Genomic DNA, 17,670 nt, shown 5'->3' on the forward strand with positions numbered 1-17,670 from the left:
AGTGTGCTCTTGGTTTCAGGGGTAGATTCCCGTGATTCATCGCTTACATGCAACATCCAGTGCTCATTCCAAGAAGTGCCCTCCTCAATGCCCATCACCCACTTTCCCCTCTCCCCTGCCACCCCCATCAATCCTCAGTTTGTTCTCTGTATTTAAGAGTCTAATATGGGTTTGCCTCCCTCTCTGTTTGAAACTATTTCTTCCCCATCCCTTCCCCCATGGACTTCTGTTAAGTTTCTCAAATTCCACATAGGAGTGAAATCATATGTCTTTCTCTGCCTGACTTATTTCAGTTAGCATAATACCCTCCAGTTCCATCCACATTGTTGCAAATGGCAGGATTTCATTCTTTCTCAGTGCCAAGTAGTATTCCATTGTATATATAACCACATCTTCTTTATCCATTCATCAGTTGATGGACATTTGGGCTCTTTCCATGATTTGGCTATTGTTGAAAGTGCTGCTATAAACATCGGGGCACAAGTGCCCCTATGAATCAGCACTCCTGTATCCTTTGGATAAATTCCTAGTAATACTATTGCTGGGTTGTAGGGTAAGCTTCTATCATCATCATTGCAGACAGCATTCTGTCTTGGTAGTCGAATTACAATTAAGTGGGACCATGTCAAATAGTAAACTATGAAATGGTTATAGGATATGATATGACAGTTAGGAAATTTCCTAAGTATGATATTGATCTAAAAAAATTACCTAGAACTAAGGCAAACAGCTTTGGTACAGGATTAAAAAAAATCTCCACTTAAATGAAAAGCTCACCTTTGTTCATAATTACATAAATGCAAATTAAAACTAAAGTAAGATACCATTACTCCCACCAATTCTCCCATTATATTAGCAAAAGGCCCAAAATTTAACCACACACTCTGTTGGGGAGGCTGTGAGAAAACAAGCACTCTCAAACACTGGTGCTGGGGACACGAAACAGTATAACCTCGACAGGACTCTCTCAACCCTAGCAAAGATACATATGCGTTCAGCTTCTGTAGCAGTAACCCCAAACCTATGAAGCACATGGCTCCTCAGTCTACATTTGTTTGACCCAGTAATCCCACTTCTGGGGATGTGCTTTGAAGATATATTTCTAAATACATGAAAAAACAAACAAAAAAGCCCAACATTTACGTAAGGTTATTCATCGCAAAAAAATAGCAAAATACTGAAAACACCTGAAGTGCTCACACAAGCTACCTACTGAATAAACTATGATCCATCTTCACAGAGGAGCACTAACCACTTGTAAAAAAAGAATGAGGACGATCTCTTTAAATGGTATGGGGAGATTTCTATGCATTTTGTTACATTTCAAAAAGTACCAGACAGATTTGGTGTGCTACCATTTTAAAAAGAAAAACCTACATCTATATCCATCTATCTATTTTTTCAAAAATAAACACAGGAAGGAAACACCAGGACACTCAATGGAGTAAGCTGAGAAGCAGAGAAGGGAAAGGGAAGGGCCTCATAATTCTGAGCATGTTATTTTATATGATTTTATTTCTGGAGCCATGTTGATATTTTAAATACTGTATAAAGTTAAAAGATAAAAGTTAACCAAGATAAAGATAAACAAAGAAAGATGGGGGAAAACTCACAAAAATTAAGTACAAAAAACCAAATAAGCCTAATTTTATAGCAAAGTGATCATATAGCAACCTGCACATATAAAAAGAATTACTCCAAGTAACTTCTGAATTTGGTACTTTGTTATCTAATGTCAGCGGGATATATTCTGAAGACAAACATTTTACAAGGAAATTGTTAATTTTACCCAGTAGTTCTATTTTTCACAGTGACACATAAATGGGATAGATATAAAGACAAGACTCCTATAATGTTGACTAGAACTGGTAGGTAGTATTCAAAAACTGATGAAAACATGATAAAACATAAAAAACATAAAATCCAGCTTGAATGAACTTCCATTGGCCAAATCAATTAAAATTTGAGAATTAAAATAATAACAGCAAAGGATTATAACATTAAACAAAAAGAAAATTCTTAAATCTGTATTGATATAAACACATAAAATAAACGAGTGAATGTGTGTTTAAAAGTGGAAGGGATGGAAAAACGGTCTTTCACAATAGAACACCAAATGGAAGGAATAACAGAATTAGAAAGCCACCGTTTTGCAACCACTATAGTAATAAGTGATTTGGGTAAGAATCACCAATGGATGCTAAAACTGCTGGGTGAAAATTTGTTAGGGAGTATTTTTTACACAGTCTCTAGCTCTCTACCCATAAGCCTTTTCTTTTTTTTTTTAAATTTTTTTTTTCAACGTTTATTTATTTTTTGGGACAGAGAGAGACAAGAGCATGAATGGGGAAGGGGCAGAGAGAGAGGGAGACACAGAATCGGAAACAGGCTCCAGGCTCTGAGCCATCAGCCCAGAGCCCGACGCGGGGCTCGAACTCACGGACCGCGAGATCGTGACCTGGCTGAAGTCGGACGCTTAACCGACTGAGCCACCCAGGCGCCCCCCCATAAGCCTTTTCAAAGAGAAAAAAGGTAGTTTTGGTGGAGAAACTTGCCAGATATCCTCTTAATCAAATGGTAAGTACTTCCTGATGGAATGCACTGACAAGAATATGGTATCAATTATGAACTGTTGCTGCCCAAAACAAGTAACCTAAGTTTAATCATTAGGAAACAATCAATCAAGTCCAAATTAAAGGATACTTCTACAGAACCGCTGATTGTATTCTTCATAAATGCCAATGTCAAGAAAGACAAGGAAAGCCTGAGGCACTATTTCAGATCAAAGGAAACAGAGAAGACCTGACAACTAAGTGCAATGGATGAATGTGGTTGGATCCCAGATCTGGGTTTAGAAAAATGCCATGAATGCTGTTGTTGGGGCAGCTGGCAAAACATCTAGCTTATAATATCATGGTATACTACTATTACGCATTATGGTAATAGAGCATCAATGTTAAATTCCCTAAATTTGACTAGTGTATTACTGATACACAGAAAAATCTCTGTTCTTAGGAACAAGGTGACTGTTCATGTTTGCAACTTACTCTTAAATGGTTCAGCAGTATCAAATACAGATAAATAAATACAACAAATGTGGCAAACTGTTAACTGATGAAGCCAGGTGAAAGGCATACAAGGTGATCATTGCACAAATCTTATTTTTTCCTACAGGTTTGAAATATTTACAATAAAAGGTGAAACACATGGGGAATGAATATACACACTATCTCCATCTGTGTATGTGACTACACTTACATTATAAAAAACGGAAGAATAAACTACAAAGTTATAATAAAATGAAATGCTACCTAGGATAGGGAAGGAGGGAACAGAGATTGGGGATAGAAATAAAACCTAGACTTCTCTGAGTACTCTTTCCTTTATAGATTTGAGTTAGGACAATGTAATCATTTAAGTTGTTATAAAACAAAACAAGATATAAGAAGCAGTTCCTAAAATCCTAAAATAAAAGAAATGATGCCAAATGTATGTCCAATTTGTGGCATAATCACACAGAAGAGTGACTATTCCAACTTACATTAAACACAGTAATTGACCATACCCACTTACTTTAAAACACATTCATTTCTTTATACATCCTAGATGGGATATACCCAACATGACAAAACACACCCACACATATACACACACAGGAAATGAATAACCGATTTTCTAATTCTAATATTCCCAGTGTCATTGGGAACAGGGATCTAGATGTATGACAAAAAGATTCAAGGGTAAGGTCCTATGGACCTTATTCTGAATTCGTATCATCAGTACAAACTTCAGGTATTGTATCTTAAAAAAAAAAAAAAACATATAAATGTGTCTATACAGGAATATATACACATATATAAAAATAATATGTGCCTGTGTGTATAAATACATGCATGAATGACTGTATGTACCAGTTCTGTGCACTACAAATATTTAGAAACAGTCACCAGCCCAAGAGAAACGAGTCAAATTCTTCTGCCAAATTTTGGCTCTTAAATACCAACACAAGAAATGTAGAAGATGAGCCTAGAATATCTTACACTAGTGAGGGAGGATGCTATGAATGACTACAAGGGGTATGTCTAAAGGATTCAGGCGGCAAGCTGAAGAGGTTCCTACCAACAAAGACATATGGTCCATTTTCTCAAATAAAATTCAAGGAAACAAAAAAAGACCGAGTTGGAGGGGAACCTCCTCAAGTAGATAAGAAGAGACTTGAGAGACATAATAACCAATCACAATGTATGGATCTTATCTGGATTCTAATTCAAACAATTAAAAAAGTTAAACTCTTATTTTGAATCTAACTCAATTAAAAATGTACATATTTGATGACATGAAGGAATTATTAGCATTTTCTGTATAATAATAATATAGTTACTTTTTATGGGTCTATATTTAAAGATAGATAATAAAATATCCATAAAGGTGCTTTAAAATAATCTAGATTATTATATGTTTACCACAGTGTATAATAAAAAGTTGAGTATTTTGCAAGCACATAAAACTTATAATTACATTGATGAAGTAGACAAATCTTCCTTCTCCTCCTTAGTTTACACGATACAATTTAAAAAGGAATAAAGACTCTGGATACTCTGTAATATTATATTTATAAATGTTTTATTATTTTTTACATTATTTATATTAGAGTACTCGAAGTCCTGCATTGGATATGCAAATTTTCAGAACTCAGGCTGTGGTATAAATAATAGCAGTTCAAACAATATGATTTTTAAATTTTCATGCTTATATCCACTACTATTACAATACATAATATGCAGTTGAACATTATATACTGCACTGGACTTATAAAAACATATGAGAACAATTCTCATAAATACTCCCAACATTACGCTTTAATGACAAAAATTCTATCTTAAACCCTTTTGTGTATCTGACAGTGCCTAACCACCTGATTTCTATATTTAAATACTATAAAAAACTATACTTCTAAACAGAGGCAAAGTATCCTGTAAGACATCATTATAGAACATCAAACCAACTTTTAAATTTAAACTCTGCCCAGGAGTCAGCGCCTACCTTGTAGTGCATCACACATGCAGGTTTATAGGGGTGCTCACTCTCTATGACCGCATAGTGATTAGAGGTTGTACAAGCAGAGAGGCCTTGCTCAGGCTGGTTTCCTGTGGTGCTATCTGTTGACTGATTAGGATTGAATGCAGGGGGTGCATACTTTTGATTCAAAATGGCAACTGAGGGAAGTAACTGTTGGACAAGGCCAAAGACTTCTACAGCCACCTGGTATAAAAAGAAATGATTAAATGAGATAATAAATGTGAAAATTGCTTTGAAGTTGTTAATTACTGTAATTGTTGGCCATCCTTAATTACTAAGATATTATTAAGAGTTTGTTCTGACTAAATTTTCGCTCAAAGAGAAATTTTTTTATGGAAAAAAAAGATTTACCTTAGATTTCTTAGATGTTATATGAAAATAACCTTGTCTATACTTTTAAACACTTTGCCTTTTTGTAATCTGCCGTAAACTAGGTTTTACTCAATCTTTATGCTAAAGAATCAATAGTTTATGATTTCCTCCATATCTTGACTATTTCTCAGTTGTAAAATACTCCTACCTTGCTATTTTTATTCAAAAAGAAGACTTGGCATCAACTTCATAAATTACAAAAATCTACTTAAACTCTCCTTATATGTCACAACTAAAATATATTTCTCATTCCCAAATTCTTCAACTGTAAAGCCAATAAGTAAGCATAGTAATCTAGTCAACAATATGAAGAACAGAGAGGTTTAACTGATAACTTCTACCATTTTAACATGTCTATCTCTGTATGTTACTTGTAACCCAGGTGCCTCAAAGATTAAAATGTTTATAAAGATACAAAGTCTAAAAAAATGATATTAAAAAAATATTCAAAGTTACATAATTAAGTTACACACCTTGGGAATAGCAGCAGCTACTGGTCCTATGTAGGCTATAATAAGGGGAAGCAGCATGGAAAACAGACTGGAAGAACTAAGCAGTTCTGGAATGTCATCAGCTAAAAAAGGCATTAAAACTATAGTTAGAAGGTAATTTCACTGTAATGTATATATGCTATACTAAATCTATATTCTAGTCTCTTGAGCAAAATAAAATTATCACTCTTATAAAGGACCTGGCCCTATTTAAGGGCTTTACTGACATAAGCCATAGCAATTAATCCTCACAGTAAGATACTTTTATTATCTCTACTTTATACAAGAAGAAACCAAGGCACACACTGTTTAAATAACTCATCCAAAATCCTACAGCTGTAAAATGACAGAGGCAGGATTAGAACCTACAGTAATAGTCATGATGTTAACCACTACACCTGATGCCACACGTGGCTACATGTGTGACATTAGGCCAATTACTTAATTGGCGTATGCCTCAGGTTACTCCTCTGTAAAAAGGATAGTAACAGTACTTCCCTCAGTGGGTACTATGAAGATTGAGTTAATATATGTAAAACATTAGAACAATGCCTGCACATATTAAGCACTACAAAAATGCTGTTATTAAACCATATTGCCTTCTATTTTACCAAGAAAGCCTTTTGCTAAAGGACATTATAATCATTTACCCAATGAGCACGGTGCTGGGAAGGTAAGTTGAGTCTAGACTGAGATCACCTTTATATTAAAGGCCAATTATTTCCAAATACTTCTTTCTAGATATGCTGTTGCATCAGAATAGGATTCAGTTATTTTAAAAATACAGTTTCTTAGCCCAGCCCAAACCTGCAGACTGGATGGGCCAAACATTTTTTATTTTTAGCAAGTTTCCCAGGTGATTCTGATGTGTACTAGGCTTAGGAACAAATGTTACAGATTACAGTAAGGCTGGGTGGGTTACAATGAATGCTTGTGTAAATGAACTCCACTGCCAGTATGGAGATGACTAGGTAGCTAGATGTGGAATGGGAGAACAGTGGTAGTGAGGCTGCTGGGATGTTACCCATCTACGGGGAAGAGGACATGTGCCAGCACCATGGTAGCTTGGACTATGGAAGAACAGACAGGGGAATACAAATTGGAGAGTTGCCAGTGGAAGAACTTATAGAACTGAAATCAGACAAGTGCGTTTGGGGAGATGTTTAGGGTTACCCACACCTTTGGGTGAATGGTGATAACATTACTGGAAATATAGGAAGAAAAACACACCTTAAGGAGAAAATAAAATGCTTTCTGACTACTAAAGCAAGGATAAAGCAAAGACTCAGCTTTATCCTTGAGTTTTTCTTACTATGTTAACTAAGGAAAAAATAGGTATCCGGTAACTGCTTTTGGACATTTTAAAAAGTTCTGCATTAGAATATGGAGAGTATGGCTGATCCAAAATGAATGTGTATGTGTGAGCAGATCTACAATGAATAAAACATTCTGGGATTCTACAAAATAGTTACTCTTCAGTAACTCTGTGTACAAGTTAGGGAATAAAGAATCTAAAATATGACTATTAAAAGAAAAGTCTTACCATCCACAGCAAGAGCTCTGTGCAAGAGGTCTTTTGCAGCTCGAACAACAGTGCTTACCACAGAGAGAGCTCTGCTACAGTTTTTATCTTCTTCATTGGCTTTACTCAGAAGCTGGGATTGTAAATCTCCATCAAATTCACTCCTATAACAGGAGTAATACATGAGATTATTTTACATGGTAGGTAAAACATGATCTAACTCTAGTTAGATCAGAGCTCCTCACTTAAAATTAAAAAAGTTAAAGTTGTAACTGTGCAATTTCAAGGAGTGATAGGACTTCAAAGAAAAATACAGCCGGATGAGGATATAAAGTTATTTTAGAATAAGACCAAAGAGAGTCTATATCAGGAACTGATATTTAAATAAAGGCTTGAATTATGTTAAAAAAACAAAAAGCTGAGGATAAAATATTCAGGCATAAGGAATAGTAAGATAAAGGTTCAGACAAGAACAAGACTGGCAAGTTCAAGGAACAGAATGAAGACGAGTGTGACTGGAATGAAAGGAGCGTGGAGGGTGACAGGAATCACACCACGTGAGCTCCATAAGCCTCCGTAAGACCTTGCATTTCCTGGGATGGGAAGCTGTGAGGGGATCGTGAGCAGGGGCAGAACTTGGCCTGATGCGTATTTCTGTGAAACCCTTCTGGCTGCACTGTGCAGACTGACTGCAGGAGGGCCACCACAAAAGGTGGGAGGGAGACTGGGAGGGAGACTGGGTTAGAAGCTATGATTGTCATGCAGGGGGCGGCAGTGATGGTTTGAACTGAACTGTTAATTATGGGAGTTAGAAAAGGTCAGACTTAGAACATTTAAAAGCACAGCTGCCAGGACTTGGTGATGGAAAGAGTGAGAGAAACAGGGAAGTCAAGAAACTCCAAGGTGCTTGGCTCCAACCATGGATGGGGAGGAGCACTGTGACACATTAAACTACGATGTCTCACAGGTGACCTTAAGCATTGTTAAAGAGGACATGTTAAAAGCAGGTCATCTGGAGACCAATTACCTGCCTACAGAACCCAGGACCATACTTTACAAGAAATGTGACTTTAGGCAAGGTATTTAACCCTCAACGTGTCTGTTCCCTCATCTGTGAAGCAGGACAAGCGCCCACCTCATGGAGTTACTTACTACAAGGACTAGCTAATAACACAGGTCACGCACTGAAAACACATGTGTTAAGAAACACCTTATTATGTATCCTAGGGCCCCAAGAACTAGACTCAGAGACATCAAAATATATTGCAGACTGGATAATAGAACCAAGGCAAAGCTAGTACTTGGATAGAAGTGATCTGATCACTAATCTTTAGTATTTTTAAAGAAGAAATGAACTGAATGTTTTTAGTATTTTAGGTATTTTTAAAAAAGAAATGAACACACATGCCCAGGAATAAAAATGTCAAAGATATTAAAGAAGTAACAACAAAAAAAAGGAAGTAACAACAAAAAAATTTTAAAGCATTCACCTTTACAGTGAACAGTGAAAAAATAGAAATATATTAATATATATATAAACCATGACCCTGGGATCATGACTTGAGCCAAAATCAAGAGTCAGACACTCAAACAACTGGCCCACCCAGGTGCTCCTATATATTAATAAGAGATCTTTTTACACAAATCAGCACAAGTATGTGCAAGGAAGTTATGCTGCATACTTTAATTATAACTATGCATTTAGCATTTTTTACCTTGATATCAAACTGTATGTGTTCTGTTGCTTTAAAATGCCCCCTTCCCTGTACATACACACTTACCTATAGTACAGGATCTGTGGAATCTGTCCTCTGGTTTGATTTGTACCATTACTACTCAAGCTGCATGTGCTGAATGTGAATGTCACACCGTCCGGGCACTGAACTGTGGTCATTCCTCCATCTCCATTGGCTGTACGGCTTCCATAGTTCCTCAAGCGCACAGCATATTTAACATTTTCCTTCACAATAAAGATGTAAAACATGTTTATAATGTACAGAGGCTATAAAAAAACTGGGCCAGTATACTGAATTTCTTTGTCCTATTTATAGATGATTTGGTTAAGCACCTTTTTAATGAATCAAACAGGAAGATAACTCTTAATGATGTTTATTATTTAAAGAAACTGTACTAAGTACTTCATGTGCTTTGATTAAGTTAATCCTTAAAATAACTTCATGAGGTAAGTACCATTACTATTCCTATTTTACAGATGAGGAATCGGAGACACAGAGAAGTTACGTAAGCCATCCAAAGGCACACAGCTATTAAGTGATGGAATGAGTATTTGAATATAGGCAGTTTGACTCTAGGCCCATAAAGAATACTAACCATAACAAAAGATTTAAAGTACATAATCTAATTATTTTTCTTTGATGAGTTTAACTTTTGAAATAATTTTAAGTGTGGGAAAAATGGTGAATCTACTATATTTTATTTAAGAGACACTCAGAGATAGAAACAGAAAGGTGGAGAAATGGGAAGAAATATCCATAAGCAAAAGTTGTCCCAAATAAGATGTACCATGCATAGAAAATATGAGATACAGACACTGGTGCCTTATGATCTATGATATACACTTTACAGTGAAAAGATTTTTTTTTGTTTTTTGGTACCCTAACTCTTTTTGATAAGGCCTCTGATGAACTTCTCTTATCCCAGATTCTGTTCTATAATAAAAATAATAATTTACAGTTGAATTCAGAATTACTCCATTCATAACTACTTTAAGATTAGGTAGAGGCGCCTGGGTGGCTCAGTGGATTGAGCATCCGACTACGGCTCAGGTCATGATCTCATGGCTCGTGAGTCTGAGCCCCGCCTCGGACTCTGTGCTAACAGCTCAGAGCCTGGAGCCTACTTTGGATTCCGTGTCTCCTTCTCTCTCTCTCTCTCTCTCTCTCTCTCTCTCTCTCTCTCTCTGCCCCTCCCCCACTCATGCTCTGTCTCTCTCTGTCTCAAAAATAAATAAACATTAAAAAAAATTTTAAAAAAGGATACGACTTCTGTTTTGGTAAATAGTTATGTTACATGAAGTAATAAACAACTTTTATATAAAGTAATAGTAACTTTAATAGTTAATATGATCTATTAAGGCCATTTTTTAAAAAAGAGCTTGGCACAATAAGAGAAGAAAAGACAGGAACTAATATTTGCTGAGTTTCTATACTGTACTAGACATTGAGGCAAGTACTTTATTCTATTATTTAATTTCATCTGAACAACACTACAATGTAGGTACAATCCTTCTGAATCTTCAGATAAGCCTCAGAGTGGTCAAATAATATCTAATGTCTTTAAGCTATGTGAAAGTGCAGGCATCTGAAGCTAGTTCCGCCTGACTCCAAAACTAAACAATACTTTCTACTATACCAGACTTTAAGAGATCTTTTGCAAAAATACAATACAGTACAATATAAGGGGTATAGTAGTGACTCTATAAACATTTTAAGCATCACAAAAAGGAATACTTTTCATTACTTTTTAAGTAAACTACATAGTACCTCTTATTTATAAAAGAAACATAACTGAAATTACCTTTAAAGGAACAACTTTGTCAAGTCTGATTTCAGCTATATCACTGGGTGAGTCATCTGTTGTATACGTTCCTTTGACTAATTCTAGAGATGTCCATCTGTGAGAATGAGTCGAATCTCCTGCATGTTCACTCTAATTAAAACAAAAACAAAACAAAACCCACCCTATTCTTAATTTTGTTTTATTGTTTTTAAGCAGTTTCTTTCCTTGCACATGAAATTATCCATTAGCATTTCCCCATATATAATGAAGAAAAAAAAATTTAGTAAATTATTTATTTTTATCTGATTTCCTGAGGAGTCTACAACCTAAATCATACAAATGGGCTTTTCTCATCTGATGTCTTAAAATGATTTCCACTTCTTCATAAGAAGAGTGCTTATCTAATTAAAGAGCCTAATGAAGTAGGACATAATTTAATTGCTAAAGAGAATCAAGATACAGATAGATTTCTATTTTTTATGAAATGATTTACATGGTAACTTTTTGTCCCATTTTAATAAAACTGTGAAAACTCAGGTAATTTAAATAATTTAGAGAATACAGCAAGATAGAGCTTAATCAATCAATCAAAACTATCTTTACTAAGAATAATCCATTTGCACTCTATGACAAAACTGCTTTAGTCATGGATACAGGTAATAATACTGATCTGAATACTGTTCTTGTTTCTAAAAAACTACAAAAGCAAAAAAATTACACAAAAGTTATAATCAGAGGCTTAGCTCTATAATTTCTAGTATTTTCATTTAACATCTCCCCTGGAAGTGCAAAAAACATGAGGCAGAAGTGATCCAGAATGGCACAGAAGTAATCATGCAGAATCACTCTTTCCATTTCTTTAATGTCTTCCACGACTAATGACTAATCTGCTAAACCCTCAAAGATTTGGACACTCTTACTATGATAATGGTAAGTCCTGACGCACAACTTACACACAAGATGACACTGTTAGAGTGGTACTTACGTCATCAACTAACACCTCTAATTCATATTCATGAATTCCACCTCCTCCATAGACAGAAAAACCAACCACAACTATTCCTGGTTTGTCTACTGAAAAACAAATTGCATCAGGGGACCCATTCCCAGTGTTCCAACTTCTTCCCTGACTTGTTTTTGTGAATCGGTTAGCACTGGCTTTAACAGAGTGAAGAGAATTAAGTCCATCAACCTATGAACAACAAAAGCAGTTACACATCAGTAGTCTGTACCTTAGTGTTAATAATATACCTACAACAAAACTATCTCCAAACTTCTAAGAAATTCAAAAAATAATCTACATTTAAGAAGTAGGTGTGAACCTTTCTAAATGTACATTCTATTAAGAGATTATATAGCAATAAAACTAGATTTTATCATTCTAAATTCACAAATCATCACGGGACAGTATTTTCTTCTCTTAGTCATGCATTTCACTTAATTTATAATGCAGAACTATAAACATGTAAGTCATCACAGTCATAACATATGAATGAACTTTATCACTCACTCTGAAAAGAAATACCAAAATTTCATCAACATTCTGTGGACCAACAGTTTTCAATCTATGTGACATAGAGCTCTAGGAATTCTGGAGAGAATTAAGAAAGAGGTGGACTAAGTTTCCCCTCTTCAGTGGGACTATCCCCTCCTCTTATCTGTGAGTTTTCAAGACTTCATTTGCAGAAAATACATATACAAAAGTGAATATATATACATAACTACAATATCATTAATTACAGACTTTCATTAGAGAGGATCAGTGAACTTATTTTGGATTGAAAGTGCTCTTTTCAATTACAGAGCCTGCTTTTGATCTAAGTTGGCTGTAGAAATCTGAAAGACCTATAAGAGGGAAAAAATTGAAGTTTATGATTCTAACAAGAATTTCAAACTATTCTGGGAAAGAAGGAAATATGGATGTCTAAGTCATGACCTTTGTAAGTTTTTCCAAGTTCGCAGATTAGGCACCTGCAATCGGAGCATTCTTTCTCATTGGAAAGTTAAGTTCATATGGGGAAAACCAGATAGTAACCTTCTGAGGGGGACCGATGCATCAGACTTTCCTCCAGGATCTGGTACAGAAGGGAAGCCTATTATACAGGCTGAATGACCAAGTGAAAAAAAGACAAATTAAAATTTTCTGACAAGGGGCTCAATGACCTCCTAGACCAAAGTCAAAGTGAACTAAGAAATGGAGGAAGTGGTTCCCAGGGTTAAATACTAAACTCTGCTCAGGTGCATGTAATCATTCAGAAATCCTAAAGGCTAAACTGTCGCTATGAATTAGTAATGAGTATACACTGGATAGATTAATTTAGAATAGATTCCAAAATAAGTCTCCAAGTAAGAAAAAGCAAAGGCTAGGGATTATAAAAGCAAAAGAGAGAAAAGATGTTATTTGGCAAGCAACTGAGTACATGCTAACTAATCAACATTCATTTGAATGATATAAGATATTTTGCATTGTGACATGATTTTTAAAATCAACCTCCTGTCTGCATTTTGGGTAAAAAATTAGAAACATTCACTAAATTCAGTCAAAATGTTTAGATAAATTATATGGCAGAGCAAGCAGGACAGTGATATGATTAAAAATAATGTTATTTTGGGGCGCCTGGGTGGCGCAGTCGGTTAAGCGTCCGACTTCAGCCAGGTCACGATCTCGCGGTCCGTGAGTTCGAGCCCCGCATCGGGCTCTGGGCTGATGGCTCAGAGCCTGGAGCCTGTTTGCAATTCTGTGTCTCCGTCTCTCTCTGCCCCTCCCCCGTTCATGCTCTCTCTCTGTCCCAAAAATAAATAAACGTTGAAAAAAATTAAAAAAAAAAAAAAAAAAAATAATGTTATTTTGCAAAATGTGAAGCACTTTAAAACATTTCAAAGTAGTTTTCTCAAACATACTAATATTCGATTCTTTTAAAACTTTGTGATAATAGCTGTGCAACAATGTGAATGTACTTAATGCCGATTTTCATAAAATTATTTTTTGCATTTTATGGGGTGCCTGGCTGGCTCAGTTGGGGGAGCGTGTGACTCTTGATCTTGGGGTTGTGAGTCTGAGTCCCACGCTGGGTGCAGAAGTAACTATAAAAATAAATTAACTTAAAAAAATTACTTTTCCCATTTTACAGATGTCATTTGTCTTGTGTCAGTCAAGTGGGCAGAACTAAGGTTTAAACCTCTTTACCTTTTCCATACTGTGTGTTCCCTACTAGTAGCCCCATTTCTATTCCTCATGGGCCAGCAATGTGAACTATTTTGGAACATGGCAGTGAGGTTGTACAATGGGGCAAATAAGAGGAAAACATGCAGTGTGTATCGCTGTGACGTCTTGGGGAAACTGGTGAGAGAGGAAGCAAGCAACAGCACAGAAGAGGTGTAAGGAAGAGAAAACCAAACAGCCTGCTTGAAGGTTTTTTTTTTTTTTTTTTAAGAAAACAGTACAGATAGGATTAAAATTAGTTTATACAAAGACAAAATATATGAAAAAAGAAATTATGTGGCAAGCTTAAACATGTGCTTATTATCCAGTCTCAAAATAAAACATCACCTCAGATCCCAGGGCTGATGCTGTCAGTTCACTGACAATACTGGCCAGCAATCCACAGGTGTTGGAAACCAGGTGAGAGGAGAAGAGCTCATTTTCTCTCCTCAGGCTGTTCCTGACTGGGAGCACAACAATGACCAGCATTTTCTCCAGAACTTCACGGAAGCTTGTCATACCTGAGATATTCTCTTCACTCTGTGATAGATGAAAAAAAAAAAAGTTCCAAATACTGCTTTATCTTCCTTCACCTGAGTACTCAATTGCAAAATCTTATCTTTCTAAATGACACCCTTAAAATTCAGGTTTGACTCTATGTCTAGAAGTCCATCCAGTTGTATGTGGAACCACTGACTTTACTTTTACTGTTCTTTTTTCTTTTTTTTTTTATTTTATTAAAAAAAAATTTTTTTTTAACGTTTTATTTATTTTTGAGACAGAGAGAGACAGAGCATGAACGGGGGAGGGGCAGAGAGAGGGGGAGACACAGAATGGAAGCAGGCTCCAGGCTCTGAGCCATCAGCCCAGAGCCCAACGCGGGGCTCGAACTCTCGGACCGCGAGATCTTGACCTGAGCTGAAGTCAGCCGCCCAACTGACTGAGCCACCCAGGCGCCCCTTACTGTTCTTTTTTCAATTAGTCTCTGTGTATCACAAAAGTACCATATATTTACAAGATGTATGTGTTTTTGTTAGCTTTGACTCATTTTCACTTACTCTCTTATTTAACTTCTCAATAATAATTATATATGACAGAAAAACACTCCTATTTAAAAAGCTTTTTCAATAGGACAAAATTCCAATCTAAGATAATTATTTCTGGTATAGTTACAGGTAAAACAACTGGGAAAGTATGTGCAAATCTTTTTTCTAATAAAACTTTTTCTGTACATGCATGTAATAAAAATATGGAATTCTACTACAAATACTCCTATGCAGTTTTACAATTTCTTCTGTACTTGACTTCCTAAATGAAGATAAGACATTCCAACCCCTACCAATAAAAATTTCAAGATAAGAAATTATAAAGTCCCAACAAAGACCAAGGGGAAAACATAGGTCTTTTTTTCCAGAAACCAAGTGAAAAGATGATTAAATTAGTTGATGTCCAGCATGAACATTATTTATATTTTCTACCATCCTCAGTATCATTTAGCCCACTGTGGACACAGCGCAAAATGCATCCAATTTAATGAGGGGACAACTGTGACCAATGACCCAATTTTACTGTGGACTAGAGAATCAAACAATTTGGAATTTAGTTCCAGTTTCTTCATAGTGCCTTAACTTCTGTAAAATCAGGGAAACTATATACTCTGATTCAGTTATCAAAATCACCTAGTTGCACCCTGAATAGCCAAGTTTTTCCACAATACTTACATTCCATGCTGCTTTACAAGATACAGCAAATTCAACAGATTTCATAAAGTCATAAAATCTCAAGGTAGAAAAGGGTCTTTAAAGTTAAATCAGTCTTCCCAAGATAAATAAAATATGTAAATGAGGGTACATTCAACCCATTATAGAAAACTAAGTAACTTTTTAGTTAAAATAATCATGAGCATTATTTTAAACCACTCCCAACAGCTTTCCTTTTTGAGAGAGAGAGAGACAGAGACAGAGTGAGAAAGAAAGAGAGAGAGAAAATCAGGGGCAGAGACCAATGTGGGGCTCTATCTCACCACCGACAGGTGAGATCATGACCTGAACTGAAATCAAGAGTCAGATGCTTAATCAACTCAGCCACCCACGTGCCCCATCAACAGCTTTCTTAATGTGCAATCTTAAGCTAACAAAAAGTCACTTAGAAATAATCTTCCATCCTTGGCCCAAGAACTGAGAACCAAGATCAATGGAACAGAATAGACAACCCAGAAATGGACCCACAAATGTATGGCCAACTAATCTTTGACAAAGCAGGAAAAAATATCCAATGGAATAAAGACAGTCTCCTCAGCAAGTGGTGCTGAGAAAACTGGACAGCGACATGCAGAAGAATGAACCTGGACCACTTTCTTACACCATACACAAAAATAAACTCAAAATGGATGAAAGACCTCAATGTAAGACAGGAAGCCATCAAAATCCTCGAGGAGAAAGCAGGCAAAAACCTCTTTGATCTTGCCTGCAGCAACGTCTTACTCAACACATCTCCGGAGGCAAGGGAAACAAAAGCAAAAATGAACTACTGGGACCTCATCAAAATAAAAAGCTTCTCCACAGCGAAGGAAACAATCAGCAAAACTAAAAGGCAGCCGACAGAATGGGAGAAGATATTTGCAAATGACATATCAGATAAAGGGTTAGTATCCCAAATCTATTAAGAACTTATCAAACCCAAAAAACAAATAATCCAGTGAAGAGATGGGCAAAAGACATGAATAGACGCTTCTCCAAAGAAGACATCCAGATGGCCAACCGACACATGAAAAAATGCTCAACATCACTCATCATCAAGGAAATACAAATCAAAACCACAATGAGATACCACCTCACACCTGTCAGAATGACAAACATTAACAACTCAGGCAACAACAGATGTTGATGAGGATGCAGAGAAAGAGGATCTTTTTTGTACTGCTGGTGGGAATGCAAACTGGTGGAGCCACTCTGGAAAACAGTATGGAGGTTCCTCAAAAAACTAAAAATAGAACTACCCTACAACCCAGCAATCACACTACTAGGCATTTTTCCAAGGGATATAGGTGTGCTGTTTCGAAGGGACACATGCACCCCCATGTTTATAGCAGCACTATCAACAATAGCCAAAGCATGGAAAAAGCCCAAATGTCCATCAATGGATGAATGGATAAAGAAGATGTGGGATATATATACAATGAAGCATTTTACTCGGCAATCAGAAAGAATGAAATCTTGCCATTTGCAACTACGTGGATGGAACTGGAGGGTATAATGCTAAGTGAAATTAGTCAGAGAAAAACAAAAATCCTATGACTTCACTCATATGAGGACTTTAAGAGACAAAACAGATGAACACAAGGGAAGGGAAACAAAAATAATATAAAAACAGGGCGGGGACAAAACAGAAGAGACTCATACATATGGAGAACAAACTGAGGGTTACGGAGGGGTTGTGGGAGGGGGGGATGGGCTAAATGGGTAAGGGCCACTAAGGAATCTACT

At 36.2% G+C, this 17,670-nt stretch overlaps 1 protein-coding gene across 16 annotated transcripts in view; it reads right to left on the reverse strand.

Annotated features, from left to right (window-relative positions):
* The window catches only part of MYCBP2 (MYC binding protein 2), a 283,602-nt gene that overhangs the window by 114,852 nt on the left and 151,080 nt on the right, over window positions 1–17,670 (reverse strand). For all 16 annotated transcript variants that reach the window (XM_045054591.1, XM_045054579.1, XM_045054571.1 and 13 more), the window contains 7 exons: window positions 14,534–14,725; window positions 11,969–12,175; window positions 11,002–11,133; window positions 9,246–9,424; window positions 7,486–7,628; window positions 5,925–6,025; window positions 5,044–5,262 (listed from right to left, as the gene is read on the reverse strand). In XM_045054591.1, the coding sequence (XP_044910526.1) occupies window positions 5,044–5,262; window positions 5,925–6,025; window positions 7,486–7,628; window positions 9,246–9,424; window positions 11,002–11,133; window positions 11,969–12,175; window positions 14,534–14,725 (1,173 nt within the window). The remainder of the gene's footprint in view (window positions 1–5,043; window positions 5,263–5,924; window positions 6,026–7,485; window positions 7,629–9,245; window positions 9,425–11,001; window positions 11,134–11,968; window positions 12,176–14,533; window positions 14,726–17,670) is intronic.

This window comes from Felis catus, chromosome A1 (genome assembly GCF_018350175.1).
Source record: "Felis catus isolate Fca126 chromosome A1, F.catus_Fca126_mat1.0, whole genome shotgun sequence".
Classification (NCBI taxonomy): domain Eukaryota; kingdom Metazoa; phylum Chordata; class Mammalia; order Carnivora; family Felidae; genus Felis; species Felis catus.